At 45.5% G+C, this 19424-nt stretch overlaps 1 protein-coding gene across 1 annotated transcript in view; it reads right to left on the bottom strand.

Annotated features, from left to right (window-relative positions):
* LOC115481022 (ephrin type-A receptor 7-like) overlaps positions 1-17013 on the bottom strand; it is a 150578-nt gene extending 133565 nt beyond the window's left edge. The window contains 1 exon segment of the mRNA XM_030220006.1: positions 16905-17013. Coding sequence (XP_030075866.1) covers positions 16905-17013 — 109 coding nt within the window.
* Between the last annotated feature and the right edge of the window lie 2411 nt (positions 17014-19424).

Here is a 19424-nt window from a genome sequence, read left to right as displayed (position 1 = left end):
AAGCAACACAAGCTGGTTCCGAATTCTCCTTAAGGGAAGGGGCTTGTTGGCAGCCATAGCTGAGATCACAAACGCATATCTACCAGGTCATTGACCTTAGTCTTAACACGGTCGTATCTTTGTCAGTACTAGCTTGAGAACACCGTGGTGAAAAGAGGTGGGGATGATGGAGATCTAGAAATACTTCAAATTATATCTAAAGAACAAGAAGATAAACTTTTTTTTTTTAGTGGTAAGATCATCGTAGAACAAGAGACCATGGCAGGATCCCAAGGGGACAGTCATAAGAGCAGTATCGGGAAAATATTGTCTTCATGGAAGACATTTTCGATGCATGAAAGGTGAAGGAGCCAAAAGTAATGGATGATGGAGCTTACTTCCACCGTGTTGACCTGGTTTGAGTCTGTTGAATTGGAGGTTCACGCAGACTTCTGCTTTATCTTCATCCTTCTTATCTGTATTTCTGTATTTCTCTGTTACGTGCTGGTGGGTCTCCTGGTTGTCCCTTTTCCAGGAAAACTGGGTCCTCTGAGTAGAACTATGGCCGAGGGGGTTTAGAGGCTACAGCTCAGTGGCTATCTAAAAGTGGACTAGCTTATTAATATTTAGAAAAGTGATGCCCTCAGAGTAGGTTGGAGGCCATAGTATGATTTTCACTTCAGTTATAGCTACAACTATGGCCACCTGAGGGAGGAGGTCATTGATTCCCAGCTTACCACGAAAACCTCATATCCAAAAAATTGTACCTTATTTTAAAGACTTGTATTATGGGTTCATTCCTAATAAACACAAGCTGGTTCCGAATTCATAAAGGAATCCTGTTGAGAAGGATTGGATCCTCAGAAGCTTAACCGAGATTGGGTGGCAGAGCCAGTGGTGGGAGGAGGGGCTAGTGCTGGGCAGACTTCTACGATCTGTGCCCTGAAAATGGCAGATACAAATCAAGTAAATCACAATTGGGTGGTAGTGGGGTTAACACAATGAATATAGTACTTTATTTACATCTCCACTGTTTAGTAAGAAGAGATATGATATTATATTCTAATATAATTGTGTTATAGTCAATGGAGGAAAAAAGCCTCCAAAGTGCCAAGGTCTAAAGTAATTCCTTCCGGCACACAATCAATCCCGTTTGCCGATTCTTCGGTCTTTAAGGGGATTTGATCTTTATCATAGGCAAAACCTCCGTGATGTCATGTAGGAGTATGCAGTGCTGACCAAGTGTGTTGGGCGTCTATTATTCGTTCTCTTAGATCTCGCCCTTCCCAGAAATCATCGCCTGCAAACTACCTTTCTCTTAAACTAATCAATCAAAGTAGACTTAGCTTATGTTGTATTCTCAAATGGAATCCACAGTTGCCTCATCCAGATCTCCCCTGACCAACGATGGCCAGCGTTTCGCTGTGCTGTAAATCGGACTATAGCTGCTTCAGGGTCTTAACGGGGAAAAGATCAATGATAGCTGCTCCAGGCTGGATGAGGCTCGAACACTAGAGGGTCTTTAGGGGCTCCATTATGCCAGTGCAGATTCCCCATGCCTCATTGCAGCCCACCAGCCTGGGTCCTCTAGAATCTTCTGGAGCACTTGATTCTAGCACGTAGGAGCCACAAGCATTGCATTGCCTTAAAACAATTGCAAGGCGCTCCATAATTAAATGCTTTGGAAATAGTACAGTTGCCCTAGACTGATGTTCTAGCTCCACTTTTAAAGCCAGTAAGTGCAGACTAGAGAGTTTCACGGGGACAGAAATCTTACCCATCCCCGCCCGTCCCTGCTGGAATCTTACCCATCCCCACCCGTCCCTGTAAGAATTTTATGGTACATAAAAGAAAATTCCAGTCAGCTCCCTCAGTCTCTCTCTGGTTTTGAGCCACAGCACGGTAGGCAAGGAGGGAATGAAAGTTGAAACTTGGAACACTCTGGTGTGCACATGTAAGATTTGTCTCTGATTTACTGGCACTGTGTGCTGAGAGGTCACCACATCCATGTGCCAGTAGGTCAGGTGACATCTGGTGCTCATGCTTGTGTCAAAGCTGAGGTCTGCGCGTCAGTTCGGGAGCAAAATTGTTACATAGTAAGTGACAGCAAATAAAGTCCTGAACGGTCCATCCAGTCTGCCCAATAGTCACACTCATTATCAATTCATGATTAAATCAACGAGTGTGATATTATATACTTGATTATGGTCTTTCTTTCGTGTTTCTGGAACATAGACCATAGAAGTCTATCTGGCCCTATCCCTGTGTTCCAACTGCTGGAGTTCTCATTGAAGTCCACTCCAGTCTATTCGTCTTCTCATTTGTGGGACACAGACCGTAAAAATCTGTCCAGCACTGTCCTCATGCTTCAGCCATTGAAGTTGCTGTCTAAGCCCTTTCCAGCCCATCCTAAACCAGATTGCCATATGAGACACAGACCATACAAGTCTGCCAGGTATCAGCTCTAGTTCATCACAGCCAGAGTCACCATCTGAGCATCACTTGACACATCCACACACATGCAGCCATTTAAGGTTAGGATTTTTATAACTTCCATTTTCTAATTAGAGATCCTCTGTGTTCATCCCACACCTTTTTAAATTCCATCATCATTTGTGTCTCTACCGCCTCCTTAATGGAAGACTTTCCACATTTGTGCTGTTAAAGCAAGGAGGAGGAGGAGACGGCACTCAAAGAACTTGGTACTCAGTAGATGAGAGGCTCAGTGGCATAGGAAGGGGGGGGGTGGTGGAGCGGTCCGCACCAGTGCATGCCGCTGGGGGGGGGGGGGGGGGTGTCGGCTCCACTGGTTCACTGCTCCCTCTGCCCCGGAACAGGTTACTTCCTGTTGCGGGGCAGAGAGAGCAGGGAACCAGCGGAGCCGACGCAGCTCCCAGCGACATGCACTCAGGGCGGTTAGGCCCTCCCGCCCGTCCCTCGCCGCTTTCCCATGTAAGTATGCGCTCCGGAGGGGAGACGGTGCGCTCCGGAGGGGGGAGGGTGTGCCGTGCTGCACCTGGGGGGGGGGTGCGCAGCAGCGACCCGCCCCAGGTGTCAGCTGCCCTCGCTACGGCACTGGAGAGGCTGGTGCAGGTGCAGCTTACACTTCCATGGGAACCCTGCAGAACTGCTTCCATCCCCGCAGAACCGTTCCCGTGCAGACAGTCAATCGGTTACCTGTGTTTTCAGCAAAGGGATGGGAAAAGGAATGGAATTAATGCCGGCCTTGTGCTGTGATGTCCGTGAGTAAACGTTACAGAAGGACATTGTGTGTATGCTGTACCTTAGTAAAGTGGCAGGTGAGTTCCATGGAGATTTTGTGCCTTGGAGAAATGTGCTCCATTTTTCCTCCTTTTTTTAGCAGATAAAGCAATTTACCATGCTTGAATTTCAAAAGACACCTATTCTCGTTTTATCAGTTTTGCTGTCTCGCATGCTCAGCCCTATAATGCCTCAGCCTCTTCTCTTTTCACTGCATCCTTCTTCCCCGCTGCTAGCCCTTCAGAAGTCGGTCTCTTGATTCCCGTCTTTTGACGGTTTTCCTCCGCACAGGTGCCTCGTTGTAGCTGAGCAATTAAAGGCGGGATTTGAAAAGAACCATTTGAAGACACCATTGTACAGCTTGTAAAATAATTCTTATTGATCTGGTCCAATGATGGTAATTCAACCCCCCCACCCCCCCAAAAAAAAACCACTATAATTTCTAGTTGTTCTGCCCTAACTTTCTTGATTTATTGCATGTACGGAGTGTTTGAAAGTACTTTTGACATTTTGGGGACTGAGTTTTCATTTTATGTACTTGTCATGGAGATTTAAACACCTTGACTATTGCAAGCATGTGTGTGTGAAATTATTTCACCGGTACCCTCTGGTTATGTGGAAAGGTGTGGGGTTTTGTTGATGTTGTTGTGGGTTTGTTTGTTTTGACTAAAGAGAGATGCCACTTGGGTAAGCTTTATAGGCTTCTATTATGTTGTGTACATGGTAGAAGGCGGAAAGGGGAAAAAAACACCTATATTTGTACAAAATTGGAGGTTTGTCAAGGGAAGTGTGAATCCAAAATGCACTTGGCCATTCAGGTTTACAATAAACAGAGAAACATAGAACATGAAGGTAGGAAGACCATTCGGCCTAGCCGGTCTGCTCATCCACGTCAACCACATCAACGCTTTCTCAGGAGCTTAGTCGAGATCGGGAGGCGGGGCTGGTGGTTGGGAGGCGGGGATAGTGCTGGGCAGACTTATACAGTCTGTGCCCTGAAGAGCACAGGTACAAATCAAAGTAGGGTATACACAAAAAGTAGCACATATGAGTTTATCTTGTTGGGCAGACTGGATGGACCGTGCAGGTCTTTTTCTGCCGTCATCTACTATGTTACTATGTTCTCCCCCCTCGGAGATCCTCTGTGTTTGTCCCATGTTTCTTGAATTCCCTTTTTATTGTTGCCTTCACCACCCCCACTAGGAGGCTCTTTTAAGAATCTACTACCTGTTCTGTAAAGGAATTTCTTTTGATTACGTCTGAGTCCACCCCTTTCCGCTCACATCCTATGAGCCCAGTGGCGTACCAAGGGGGGGACAGTAGGGGTGGTCCGCCCCGGGTGCACGCCGCTTGGGGGGTGCCGCGCACCGGTCAGCGTCGTTGGTTTCCATGCTCCCTCTGCCCCGGAACAGGAACCTGTTCCGGGGCAGAGGGAGCATGGAAACCAACGATGCTGACCGGCGCGCGGCACCCCCCCAGCGGCGTGCACCCGGTGGGGGGGGGTTCTTTTGCTAGAGTGGGGGGGGTCACGCTGCAAGTGGGGGGGCGGGGCGCATCGGCGATCCGCCCCGGGTGTCAGCGCCCCTCGGAATGCCACTGTATGAGCCTGTCGGCTTTTGAGAGAGTCCCACTTCCTGTGCATGGAGGTATTTAAATGTCTTCCCTAGCCTCCCTCCCTTTACATCTGACCCCATATACTTTTGAAGTTTGCAGCTTTGTCACAAACCCTATTAAGATCAGAGTTTAGTCATTACCCATCCAAGTACTGGGATGATTAAAAGAGCATTTAAGAGAAATGGAAAGAGATTCTTATCACCGAAGGAAGCTTTGCTGAAAGTAGAAAATACTATTTTGATTATCCCTTTACTGGAAGGAGATGAATAACTTGGAAGGAATTCAGAAAAGAGCTACAAAGCTCATGAGAGGAACATTGGGAGAATGTGGAAAGTGTGTTTATTGCTGGGAATAGAGAGAGAGAATTAAATGATTAACATTGGGGGGGGGGGGGGGGGGGGGGGGGGGGAAGGGGTTAAAGTTCTGAAATACCCCATGGGGTTTAACTGAGTCACCTCTTGCCCCAGGAGAGGTCCTTGGTGCTGAGGCTTCTCTCTCACATTCACGGTACCAGAAATTGTGAGACTGCCTTGAGCTCCTGAGGCACCTCTTGACCCAGGAAAAGTCCTCGGTACTGAGGCTTCTCTTTCACATTCACAGTACCAGAAATTGTGAGACTGCCTTGAGCTCCTGAGGCACCTCTTGACCCAGGAAAAGTCCTCGGTGTTGAGTCTTCTCTTTCACATTCACGGTACCAGAAATTGAGAGACTGCCTTGAGCTCCTGAAGGAGGTACAGCGAGGTGCACTGGCAAGTGCTTGACCTGCAGGAGGCATTGGTTATTGGAAGAGCCTATCTGTCTCTTGTCTGGGCCCAGCATGTCTCTTCACCACATGAGAAGTCAATCTTACTCTGTCCATGTGGCAATTCAGCTGGTAATTGAGGCTGAAGGAAAGAAATCCCTTTATTTTTGAATTCCCAGATGGGTTGGTCTCCAGAAAGCTTTCTTGTACGGCAGGCGAGCAATCTTTCAACGTTTCAAATAGCCTGAAGATGCTGTAAGAAGCGGTGGCAAAGCAGCACGAGCGATTCCCTACCTGACACATGCCTATATGTAGAAATAATTTTAAAATTCCTCCATTTAATTCAGAATAACGCACCAGGTGAAAAGCAAGTAAAATTCTTCAACAATGATGAAATAGGACCAGACAGTTCTGTTTTCAGACATGTAAAGATGTCTCTTCCCTAGTCTCAGCACTACCATGTAAGACCAGAAGCTCAGTGCCTTGCAGGGCAAACTAATTAACAACTTATCACAATTTGGACAGCTTTCTCTCAGGCCAGAATTAGTTTTCCCCTGTTCTTTTTTTTTTTTTTTTTTTTTAAAGAAAAATACACAAAAAATTGAAAATGCGCCTAAATTTTAATCTGAAGACTTTTGCAATTTTGAAAAATGTGTTTAGGAACCGGTGATACTTGTGCAGATATGTTTTCCAGGTAAAATTACACTTGTATTTCTCTACATATGACAGCTGTCAGTGGGTGGAGGTTGCATCGATGCACAAACCCCTATTCTCCCTACAGATAAATTTCTGCATGTTTGTTTATTTATTGCATTTGTATCCCACATTTTCCCACCTATTTGCGGGTTCAGTGTGGCTTACAATACATTGTGAATGATGGAAATAATTTACCCACAAAGCAGGCCATTTTCACATGCATTAATCCATGTTTTATACATGGATTTTCTTTTTGAAATCACCCTCATATTGTATACAGAGTAATGTACAAAGGGTTGAATTATCACAAATTTAAAGCTTGGGTGCATTGACGCCATACTTCAAGGCTTCAACCCCGGCTACTGTCCATCTTTCCTGAAGCATTCCTAATTCAGTGATGGTGATTTTATTTTTATTTAATGAATGACACAACAGCAGCGGTGATCCAGGGAACGAAGAGTAGGCAAGAGTTCATCCAAACAAGATTTTATTGGAAAACAGGTCCCTACCTGGCCAGGTTTTGGACAAACCTTCGTCAGGGGTCCCGCAGGTTTACAGACCAAATTAATGAAGCTCAAAGCAGGTGCTTTGATTCCTGCGTGAGCAATTCTTCAGTACAAATGCCAGAAAAACAGCTAAAGCCAGATTGTGACCCTTGACGAAGGTTTGTCCGAAACTTGGCAAGGTTGGGTCCTGTATTCCAATAAAATCATTCCATAAGTAGAAAGACTAGGGGACACTCGAAGTTACATGGAAATATATTTAAAACAAATAGGAGGAAACATTTTTTCACTCAACGAATAGTTAAGCTCTGGAACTCTTTCCCGGAGGATGTGGTAACAGCAGTTAGCGTATCTGGGTTTAAAAAAGGTTTGGACAGATTCCAGGAGGAAAAGTCCATACTCTGCTATTGAGACAGACATGGGAAGCAACTTTTGCCCAGGGATTTGGAGTATGGAATGTTGCTACTCTGAGATTCTGCATGGAATCTTGTCACTCTTTAGGATTCCAGAATCTTGCTATTTGGGGTTCTACGATTTGGGTTTCTGCCAGGTACTTGGCCTCCCCATAGTCCCCCAGTGGTCACCAACCCCCTCCCACACTAAAAATATAAAAATAAAGCACATTTTTGCCAGCCTCAAATGTCATACCCAGGTCCCTGACAACAGTATGCAAGTCCCTGGAGCAGTTTTTAATGGGTACAGTGCACTTCAGGCAGGCAGACCCAGGTCCCCCCCCCCCCTACCTGTTACACTTGTGGTGCTAAGTGCTGAGCCCTCCAAATCCCCCCAACACCCACTGTACCCACATGTACCCCCTTCACCCATAAGGGCTATGGTAATGGTGTAGAGTTGTGGGGAGTGGGTTTGAGGGGGGATTTGGGGGGCTCAGCACCCAAGATAAGGGAGCTACGCACCTGGGAGCTTTTTTTGTATTTTTTAAAACATTTTTAGAAGTGCCCCTGGCATGTGAGGGGGACCAGTGCATTATAAATGCTGGCTCCTCCCACGACCAAATGCCTTGGATTTCGCTGGGTTTGAGATCGCCGACATTTTTTTTCCATTATCGCTGAAAAACAAAACCGGCCATCTCAAACCCAGCGAACTCTGGCATTTGGCCGGGCTAAACCGTATTATCGAAAAAAAGATGGCCGGCCATCTTTTTCGATAATACAGTTCCGGCCAGCTGTTGTGCTGCCGCCAAAATAGATTGCCAGCGATCTATTTCGCCGGCAACGTTCGATTATGCCCCTCCACGTTACCTAACCAGATCGACAGTCCTGTATTTGACCAGATACTCAATGTTGGTGCTCGGACATAGTCTGTCATTAAATTTCTGGGTGTAATTCAACTTGAAAACCACTGACTGCCATGGGTTGCACATTGGTGGGGGGGGAGGGGGAATTAGATGCAAGGATTCCAAAGTAGAAAGAGATCATTGCCATATTCTGCTGCTTTTTCCTTCTGCTTCTCCCCCTTCCCCCCCCCCCCCCCCCCCCGCAAAAAAAGTACTGTTTTGACAGAGCCTTAATGCCAGTTTTCTGTAAATTCATCAGAATTGCAACAGGAGGCAGTGGTATCCGTGATAGAGCTGAAGAAAGCCTGGGATACACACAGAGGATCTGTAATTGTGAGGCTTGTGATTTATGTTGCCTGTACATGTTACACATTAGGAATTCCAGAAGGAGGCTGTCTTAGAAACAATGTAATATAGAGTTGAGCTTTAGAAATAAATTAGAGTTAAAAATAATCTCCCAACATAACCTGTCATGGGGTGAGAGTCTTTCCTTTCAAGGAATGTGCAAAATTGACCCATGAGAGACTTTTACACCTGAAGAACGTGAAGGACAAACCAGAGATTTACTGGAGTCTTGACACTGCATTAGGAATGAAATCGAGCTGATTAAATGGGCCCCTGGATCATGTATTGTGTTCATCTGTTGTGAACCCAGAGTTCCCTAGGAGAGCTGCACCGAATCAGGGGGATTATTGGCACATTGAGCCAATGCTCCAGCAGGTTACTGTTGAAATTGTGTGGTTATTTCTAAATGTTATATGAGAAGTACTAGCCATTAATATAATTGTCCATAGTTCCATGCAATATTTTTTCCTGCTGCTCATGTTCTCTGAAGAGGCCAAATATTGGTCACAGGATCGCTGCAGGGGAAAAAAATCCAGGAAATAGTTCGACTTAGTATCAATTGCTCAATTCAAGAAATCTGAAGGTCATTTAATGGGTTTAAACTGTAGCAATGGCACGTGGCCTAAGGGTTATTGCAGTGGGCTAAGAACCTAGGGAACTGGGTTCAATTCCCACAGCCGCTCCTTGTGACCCTGGGTAAGTCAGTTAACCCTCTGTTGCTCCCAGTACAGAAAAGAAAATCACCTTAGGCTTCCAGGAAACGACAATAATGCAAGGAATTGGAAATCCTGATAAAAGATGTAAATAATGTCAAATGTCAACCAGGGCCGCCAAGAGACAGGGCCGGGCCCGGTCGCCACCGCCCCCCGAGGTCATCGTTGTCCCCCCCCTTCCACCCGTCCCCCTCTGTCCACCACTGGGCCGGGCCCCCATGAATTCAAATCATAGCGCCTCACCCTCGACCTCGCTCTCGCTCCATGTGAAAGAAGCACAGCAGCGGTAGTCTGCAGATCACCTCCCTTCGGGCCTTCCCTCCTTGTGTCCCGCCCTCGTGCAAGTTATGTCATACGAGGGCGGGACACAGGGAGGGAAGGCCACTATTCATGACTATTGTAAGCCACATTGAGCCTGCAAAGAGGTGGGAAAATGTGGGATACAAATGCAATAAATTAAATAAATACTGTTTAGTTTTAATGTGTATTGTGTATATGTTTTCATAAACATAATAAACATCGCCATGCTGGGACAGACCAGGGGTCCATCGAGCCCAGCACCCTGTCACCGACAGCGGCCAAAAGAACAAGCAATTTGTCCCGCCCATCCTAGAAATACTGTATTATTCCCTCGTCCATTCAATAACATTCTATCGCTTTTTCCTCCAGGAAGTCGTCCAACCCTTTTTTGAAGACCGCTAAGTTAACAGCCTTAACCACCTTTTCTGGCAGCGAATTCCAGAGTTTAACTATGTGTTGAGTGAAGAAAAATTTCCTCCGATTCGTTTTAAATTTACCACACTGCAGCTTCATCGCATGCCCCCTTGTCCTAGTATTTTTGGAAAGCGTAACAGACGCTCCACATCAACCCGTTCCATTCCACTCATTATCTTATAGACCTCTATCATATCTCCCCTTTTCTCCACGCTGAAGAGCCCAGCCTCTTCAGCCTATCCTGATAGGAAAGCCGTCCCATCCCCTTTATCATCTTTGTCGCCCTTCTCTGCACCTTTCCAATTCCACTATGTCTTTTTTGAGGTGCGGCAACCAGAATTGAACGCAATACTCGAGGTGCGGTCGCACCATGGAGTGATACAAGGGCAGAATAATATCCTTATTTTTGTTTTCCATCCCTTTCCTAATGATACCAACATTCTATTTGCTTTCCTATGCGCAGAAGTTTTCAACGTATCATCAACGACGACACCTAGATCCCTTTCTCGGTCCGTGACTCCCAACGCTGAACCTTGCATGACGTAGTTATAGTTTGGGTTCCTCTTTCCCACGTGCATCACTTTGTTTTTATTATGAATGTTTTTATAGAAACCACCTAGTCATAGGTGGTCTATAAGGGGCACTTTTACTAAGAGCCACGTAAGCATCTACAAGCGCCAAATGTGCGCCAAAATGGACTTACCGCGTGGCTTTTGCAGTCATTTCATTTTCGGCACACGTCCGAAAAATCATTTTTAGTTTCGGACGTGTGCCAAGTGGCATTTAACGCACGTAGGTCATAACCACCCGGTTACCGTGTGAGACTTTACCTCTAGGTCAATGGCAGGGCGGTAAGGTCGCAGACCCAAAACGGACACGCGGCAATTTTGATTTTGCCGCATGTCCATTTTCGGCAAAAAAAATTTTTAAGGTCTTTTTTTTTTTTACAGGCGCGCTGAAAAATGGATCGGCGCACGCCCAAAACCCGCGCCTACACTACCGCAAGCCATTTTTCAACGCATCTTAGTAAAAGGACCCCTTAATTTTTAAATTTAAAAGTAAATAAATGACAAACCTCTCTCTACAGTGTGTCCAGCATTAGGTCATTTGTGCTGTGTTAGGGGCACATCACTGCCTCATGCAGCTTAGTAAAAAGAGCCCCTGAGTCAGTAAAGAGGGGGGTTATTCATTTCATTTATTTCTGGAATAATCCTGTCCCCTTCCTCAGTGTAAAATTCCTCTCAGAAATAAATCTGAGATGTAATTTTGGTGACTTTTTCAGAACGCTTGAGTCGATCCAGGTATGAGGGCCTGGAAAGGGGGGAAAGGACTCGCTGTTCTTGGAATTGCTGCCCATTTGCGATGCTTCGTAACATCAAGGACGAGGCAAATCCAGTGCCCTTGACTGATGAGGCTTGCTGGCATCCACAGGAAGCAGCATTCCTGCTGCCCAGAGCCTCTTTATCCATTCACCAGGGCTTGCAGCTCACTAATAAGCACCTGCCTGCACGCTCGCTCGCTCGCTTCTGCTGCACTTCTTGCCGTAACAGCTTATTGATCTTGCTTTCTGTGGCTGGAGAACAATACATTTCAATTACAGTTAAGCTTTTCAATCGAGTGTTTAAAAGGAGAGGATTCACTAGAGAATTTAATGCCGAGCAGAATCTGAGGCTTCTTGCAAGAGGTAGAGAGGCTTAACCTGTCCATCTCTGCTCCAGGTGGGGGCCTCCCCCCTTCCCTAAACTAGGGTTACCGTATGTCCTCTTTTCGGACTTCTTCAGATATGTCCTCCTGGATTTTTAATTTTTTGGGAAATGTCCTCTTTTTCTTGTATGTGCCTATGACCAACACACCTAGCCACATTATTTAGATTGTAAGCTCTTTTGGGCAGGGACTGTCTCTTTGTATCAGGTGTTCAGCGCTGCGTGCGTCTGGTAGCGCTATACAAATGCTAATAATAATGAGAGAAACCATCTCTGGCTTATTAGTCAGTCTGGACACATGAGGGCGCTATAGAAAGGCATTGCTGATCCCCTCTCTGCTCCCCTGGTTGAATCTGTCAAATGAAATTTGTTCGTGCGCCGAATCCTGCAGTTGAAAAAAATTCTACCGGGGGCTGCTTACCCGGGGGTAAACAGCATTTGGCGTGCGCTGCATGCTTACCGTGCGGGTAGCATGTGAGATCTTACCGCTAGGTCACTGGGTGGTGTTAAGGTGCTGGTTTCAATTTTAGCACACGTCCAGTTTCCAGCCCCTTAAAAAAAGGCCCTTTTTCCTAAACGCAGTAAAATATGTCCCAGCGTGCGCCCAAAAGACGCACTTGCACTACCGTAGGCCACTTTTTACTGCGGCTTAGTAAAAGGACCCCTGAATGAGAAACTTAACAATTACATGAAATGGCTGGGGTCAGTATGAGGCCTTTGATGATGGTGTATACATAGCTAATAGTAATATCATTTTTATTTTATTTATGTATTTACATCACTTGCTATCGCACAATCTGAAATGTTCTAGGTGGCTCACAAGAATAATTAAATACATAATTAAAACATACATACACTCATTTATTTTCAGAGGAGGAACACGTAAATTTAATCCAGAAGTTGGATGGAAGATTGGGCTGGGGTGGGGGAGAGGAGGGGACGGTCAGTTATTTAAGCTCCAGATTTCTTTCCTTTATATAACTCCTCTCAAACATGAGGATTAGAGATGCAGACCTCCATATACTGATCTAGTCTTTCATCTTCCCAGATACTGAGATCCATCTATACATGGCTAGCATTAATTTCTGGAGTCTGCCTGAAGGGCTGTTATCCAAGTGCCGTCCTGTATCTAGGGCCATATATCGTTTTACTGTCTCAAAAACGAGTGGAAAATTGTGGTACAAAAATCTGATAACCTTTGATTTCTGTACTCTCAATCAAATCCCCACCCGTGGGCTCTTTTGTGCAACCTCTCTTTTCCCCAGGGGGTCAACAGCTGTACTGGTCCAGGGTGTAGGATGAAGCTCGCTCAAGAGCTAATTTCTCTCTTAATTTGATTCATGAAAACCCATGTCCTTCCCTTTTCCCTCTGACGATGCTGCTATTATTCTAGATATTTTCAAGTGTCTCTTCCCTAATAGAGAAGTACCTAAACCAGGCAGATGGGGCAAAGGCGAGATATTGCCCACCGCCAATACTAAGTCCTAACGTTCCTCATATCGACTGAACCCACCTGCCCGCCGATTGTACCAACCTCGTCATGCACCCTTGTCTTATCCTCATGTTCTTACACCTCCCTTTGATTTCTTGAAACTGTACCCACCCTGAATTGTATCCTTTTGTAATAATAAGCCACATTGAGCCCGCTCTTCTGGGATAATGTGGGGTATAATTGTACCAAAATAATAATAATAATATTTTAAAAGTTTATAGATTGGGGATGCACAAGCTGACTCCTTGAGGGCCACAAGATTCTGGAATATCCGTAATATGAATATACAGATGACAGGTTTGCATGCGTACTGCAAATCTCTCATGCATATGCAACAGGGCTATTCTGAGCCGACTTTGATTGATTTGCTGGGTAGGATGTTGTTCGTAGTCTCGGTTCCTTCATGATCAAATCCATTGTTGCTGGTCGCAAAATGCTTTGGGGATTGGGGTGTCGAAACTAGGACTGGCCCAAATTTTCCTTCAGAAACAAGCTCTCCATGAGGGTCATGGAAGCCACACGATCACACCTAGATAGAAATGTGCACAGGAGGCTATTGGAGGGGGGGGGGGCAGGAGGAGGGTGTCATTAGAATGATTCTTAAGCTGCCTAGTTAACCTGTTCGCACATCTATAATACGAATCGTTTTAAAATGTGCTCTTTAGATTTTTGCACACAGTTGGGGGGGGGGGGCAGACCTTGTGCTTTTATTGTTCTCATCCATCAGTGGAATGGTGGAAATCCATTCTGTCAAGAAGGCAAATGAAAGTAGAGCGTCTTTATCAGCGGGGAGATGCAGCCACTTTTGGTGACTGTGATGCTTGACTAGATCTGGGTGAAATAGCGTTCGTAGGGAGGCGAGTGTTCCATTACTGAGCAGAAAGGCACAAGAAAACTGCAAACTATGCCTTAGCACCCAAGGCATTACATTTTTTTTTTTGTTTTTGTCAGCAGGATGGGGCAGTTACACTAAACATCTTTTTGTTAAAGCTTCTGCGTTACGGAGAGATGCCTTCCTTTAATCTCACTTGACAATATCTTCTAGATTGAAATTTTCAGCTTTTGGAAAAGCAGATCCTTGCGCGGTTAAGGTGCATAATGATTTCTGGAGGCCGATGCACTGTGAATTTCAATTGCTCATGGCAACCGTGACAAATCTGATCAAACTTTGGCAAGGAAAAATCTTACATAAACAAAGGAGGAAATTTGCATATTACAATACAGCAGCGGCGGTCGCTACTCAATAGGATTAGTTGAGGTTTGAAGGACTGTGTTTCATCATTTTGTGGCTGTGATGTAAATCCAGCAAGTGCAGCCTAGGATTAAAGCAAGCAACTGGAGCTGAAGTCACAGGTGACTGAACAGTGTCCAGTAGCAATCGATGCTAATAGCCAATCTAAATCTAGTCACACTCTTTGTCTGTCGTCCAGCAATGGCGGCCCCTCTGCCAACTGTGGAAACAAGGGAAGTTGGCCTTCAGCTGTGGTATCAATAAAAAGAAACGCGTAAGCGTCTACGCACGCCAAAATGGAGTTACCGCCCGGCTACCGCGTGGCTCTTGCGGGTATTTTCATTTTTGGCGCGTGTACGATGCGCGCGTCTGAAAAATAATGTTTATTTTCGGATGCGCATATTGGGCACACGCAGGTTATTACGACCCGGTTACCGCGTGAGGCTTTACCGCTAGGTCAATGGCTGGCGGTAAGGACTCGGACCCAAAATGGACGCACGGCAATTTTTCATTTTGCCACACGTCCATTTTTGGCAAACATTTTACGGAGGCATTTTTTTTTACAGGTGCGCTGAAAAATGATTCTGCGCGCGCCCAAAACATGTGTCCACACTACCGCCGGCCATTTTTCAGCGCGCCTTTATAAAAGGGCCCCGAAGAGCAGCGAAGTTGGAGTTGCATATGCTAAATAAAATAAGAGCTTACAGGGGGAAAAAATATATCTCTTACTTTCCTGCTTGGCGATATTGTAACTTCACCTGTGTGTTGACAGGATCGATTGCAAGATCTGCATAGCGTCAATTGCTTGAGCCGCTTTTGTGGAGAAAAAGGTTTATTAGCACTCTTGTTTTTTTGTTAAGAGAAATAATGAGCCCCGTAGATTCTCTTCAGAAAACTGCCCTTCAGACTGCCCTTCCCTTCCAAGGCAGGGATCATTGTGGGGAGGGGGAAACTGCTGCTAATAATTCCCTCTTATCTTGGATACCTTGTGCATGTGGCCTGTGCATGATTTGCAATCAATATGGCATTACTTAAAATTTAATAAAGAGGACGGTTTGTAAAAGTGCCATGCATCATGGTCCGTGAAGCTTCTGTGCATTTTTCACTTAAATGTGGGAATGCCTAGTAAATCATGTCCATCTTTGAAAATGCAGGCATGAGTGGCTCTGATTTACCCTCCGCTCCCCCCCCCCCCCCCCCCAAACACTTAGACCTGCTGTGGAAGTTCAAAACCTATTCATGCACCAGTGCTCAGAAGCAAACGCAGGCGCTAGAGGCCTTTACTGCTGGACTAGCGCCCATGTTTGCCGGTGCACCATGCTTAAAGGCCCCTACCCCGGGGAATAACAACTGTACCAAGTGAGAACGCCAGCAGCATGCAACCTTCCGGAAGTTGCTGAAGACGCACCTGTTCAAAGAGACAATAAAAATCCTCCTTAATGACTTGATTCCATTCTACATCTAAACCAACTAATACTGATCCCTTCTAATTTGATTATGTTAATCACATTATCACTATTGGTCATTATATCTCACCTGTTTTATTTTGCGTTATGTAAATAATTCTACTGACCTATCTACCTAATTTCTTACACAGTAATATGTTAATTAGACCATACCTCTTACTCTGTTTATGATTATACCTTTTGCAATAGATGTCAGTCCACATTGAGCCTGCAAATAGGTGGGAAAAGGTGGGGTACAAATGCAGCAAATACATAAATAATGAGTTAATTCCCTATCCCTCTGCAATGCTCAGCGACAAGCGCAACCAGCATGCAAATGCATGCTAATGAGCTAATTCCCTATCCCTCTGCAATGCTCAGCGACAAGCGCAACCAGCATGCAAATGCATGCTAATGAGCTAATTCCCTATCCCTCTGCAATGCTCAGCGACAAGCGCAACCAGCATGCAAATGCATGCTAATGAGCTAATTCCCTATCCCTCCACAATGCTCAGCAACAAGCATAACTAGCATGCAAATGCATGCTAATGAGCTAATTCCCTATCCCTCCGCAATGCTCAGCGACAAGCGCAACCAGCATGCAAATGAGCTAATTCCTCTGCAATGCTTAGCGACAAGCATAACTAGAATGCAAATGCATGCTAATGAGCTAATTCCCTATCCCTCCGCAATGCTCAGCAACAAGCATAACTAGCATGCAAATGCATGCTAATGAGCTAATTCCCTATCCCTCCGCAATGCTCAGCGACAAGCGCAACCAGCATGCAAATGAGCTAATTCCTCTGCAATGCTTAGCAACAAGCATAACTAGAATGCAAATGCATGCTAATGAGCTAATTCCCTATTCCTCCGCAATGCTCAGCAACAAGCATGCCAAACAAGGGTGCTGTTGCTGCTGAAAACCCTACGCCAGCTCAGAGCTGGCATTAGGGTCCCAGGAAGGAGAAGCAAGTTTACAACAGCATCGGAGCAAACGAAGCCACAACAAGCGAAGTCCATGGACCTGGACATAAAAGAAGCTGCAGCTCGGAGAACCACTCGGGCATGTCCTGCATTTATTTTGTTTCCAAAGTCAAATGCTAGTAGGGGGATTTTTTCGGGGGGGGGGGGGGGGGGAGAAATGGCCTCTGGATATACATTGCCCAGGTTACCTGATGTGATTATGTCAAACTCAACAACTTGTTTTTCAAAACTGGTTTTGTGGTCGCAGGAATCGGCACCACTGCCCTGCCTCTTGTTCAGGAAGTGAACAGCTCTCATCGTCAACACCCCTTCTGGCGCTCTGGGCATGCACAACTCTTGAGTGCATGCGCCAGGCACCATCCTTCCCCTGGTCTCCCTAACGCTTAACGCTCGAGTGTGCCTAAATTTGCATCTCATTAGAGTTCCATCACCATGCCGATCCGGCGATTATTTTTCCAGTGCTGTAAGGAACAGCGCCGGGGTTTTGAGCATCGGGCCTTTGAGTGGCTTCCACTTAATTTCACCAGTGCTGAAGCTCTCGACAGGCCTAACGCTTTCTCCCAAAACCTTTTAATAAACAAGGAAGAAAAGGAAAAAAAAAACCTGATGTATTAACACTTTTGAAAGGAGAAAAGTCCTTAACTATGACGCCATGATCTGAGAGGCCATATGGTCGCTACGTTACTTGTCCTGTCTTCCTGCTTTTCAGTGGCGTAGCCAAGGGTGGGCTTGGGTGGGCCCATGCCCACCCACTTTGGGATCAGGCCCACCCAGTAGCAGCATACCTTTGATATGGCTAGTAGGGATCCCCAAACCCCACCAGATGAAAACTCCCAACAAGTGTCCCTCCTGCATACCTTGTAAGTAGCAGATCTTCGCCTGCAGTGAGCAGTGACATACAGACTGCTCGCACCAGCCCCGCAGCCTTCCCTCTGATGTATTTCTGCCTAGGCGGAAACAGGAAGTTGCATCAGAGGGAAGGGTGTGGGGCCAACACGAGCAGTGTGTATTAGTTGCTGCTCGATTCTGGTGAAAATCTGCTATTTAAAAGGTATACAGGAGAGGGGGGATGTTTGAGAGACCAGATGGCATGCAGGCGAGAGAAGGAGACCAAAATCACTTGTGGGACGGGGCGAGGTTCTTCTGCCCACCCATCTTGGGCCCAGGCCCACCCAAAATTGGGGGTCTGGCTACGCCCCTGCTGCTCTTCAGCCACCAAGAGTATTTCCCATGCCAGATTCATTTATGACATCACAAAGCTAAAACAAAAAGCTGCCCTGTGACATCAGCAGCTATGATCTATTAGAACTCAATTTGGAGTTTGGGTTAAAAAATCCAATTCAGTTGTACCTTCGGCTACTAAAAACAAAATCATTCGAAAAAAAAATTTTTCTTTTAATTTGGCATTTATTTCTTTGGGGAGAGCAGAAGAAATACATTTTCTCACCGAATCCAGGTGGGAAACATGACAAGATATAAAATGAGATCCACTGCTCATTGATATCACTACGTTTTTTTTTTTGCAGTTCAGACTTTTATTCCTCATCCATTTCGTGTTTGCACAGACAGTCTTGTTAGAAGCACGAGAGACATGACAGAATGCACATGGCATGAGATAATCATGAGGCAGCTGTGATTTCACTTCCAGCTCACTGCTTCTATAAAGGAGCTCAGCAATGATCAAGAAAGATGCAATTTGGCTTTGATGAAGATTACAGTTCCAGCTGTTCTTAACTTTGGGCTTAAGAGCCCAAAGCAAATCTCGATACAAATTAACCAGTCAATTTGATCCCCAAAGCCTCCCAAACAGGACACCTGCATTAAATATTAAGTATATTTGCATACAGTTGATCTGAGCTGCATTAAAGTAACCAGTGATGGATTTATGGATTTTTTTTTTAATTTATAGATATGGTTTTATACCTTTTTAGTAGCAGCTCAAGGTGATCTGCATTCAAGTACAATAGGTGTTTCCCTGTCCCCAGAGGGCTTATAACCTAAGTTTTGCGTCCGAGGCAATTAAGGGTGAAGTGGCTTGTCTAAGATGCCAAGGAGGGTCAGTGGGGTTTGAATCCTGGATTTCCTGGTTCTCAGCCCACTGGTTTAACCACTAAGCCAGCGGTTCCCAACCCTGGTCCTGGAGGCACCCCAACCAGTCAGGTTTTCAGGATATCCACAATGAATATTCGTGAGAGAAATTTACATGCAGTGGAGGTAGTGCGTGCATGCAAATCCCTCTCATGAAAATTCATTGTGGGTGTCCTAAAAACCTGACTGGCTGGGGTGTCTCCAGGACCAGGTTTGGGAACTATTGCGCTAGGCTACTCTTCCACTCCATGACAGCTGCTCAACAGTAAAATTTGTACTCCTCTGAAATGGGTCATAGGGCAGGATCCATTACTCTATATCAACTGTACCCTTTTCTAGATAGAGGGATGTGAATTCATTAATGCACTTTTGGTTTGTTAGGTGCACCTTAAAATATTTATTTATTTATTTATTTATTTGTTGCATTTGTATCCCACATTTTCCCACCTATTTGCAGGCTCAATGTGGCTTACAATTTTCCGTCATGACATTTCAGAGTACAGATACAATTGGTAATATATATATATAGAACATGGATGATATGGAGGGGCATAATTGAACAAAAACGTCTATCTCCATGGGCGTTTATCTCCGAGAACGGGTCCGTGAAGGGGCGGACC

The sequence above is a fragment of the Microcaecilia unicolor genome, chromosome 11 (assembly GCF_901765095.1).
Source record: "Microcaecilia unicolor chromosome 11, aMicUni1.1, whole genome shotgun sequence".
In the NCBI taxonomy this organism is placed as follows: domain Eukaryota; kingdom Metazoa; phylum Chordata; class Amphibia; order Gymnophiona; family Siphonopidae; genus Microcaecilia; species Microcaecilia unicolor.
The sequence above is the reverse complement of the archived record's forward strand: the minus strand, read 5'-3'. Positions and strand labels throughout refer to the sequence as shown.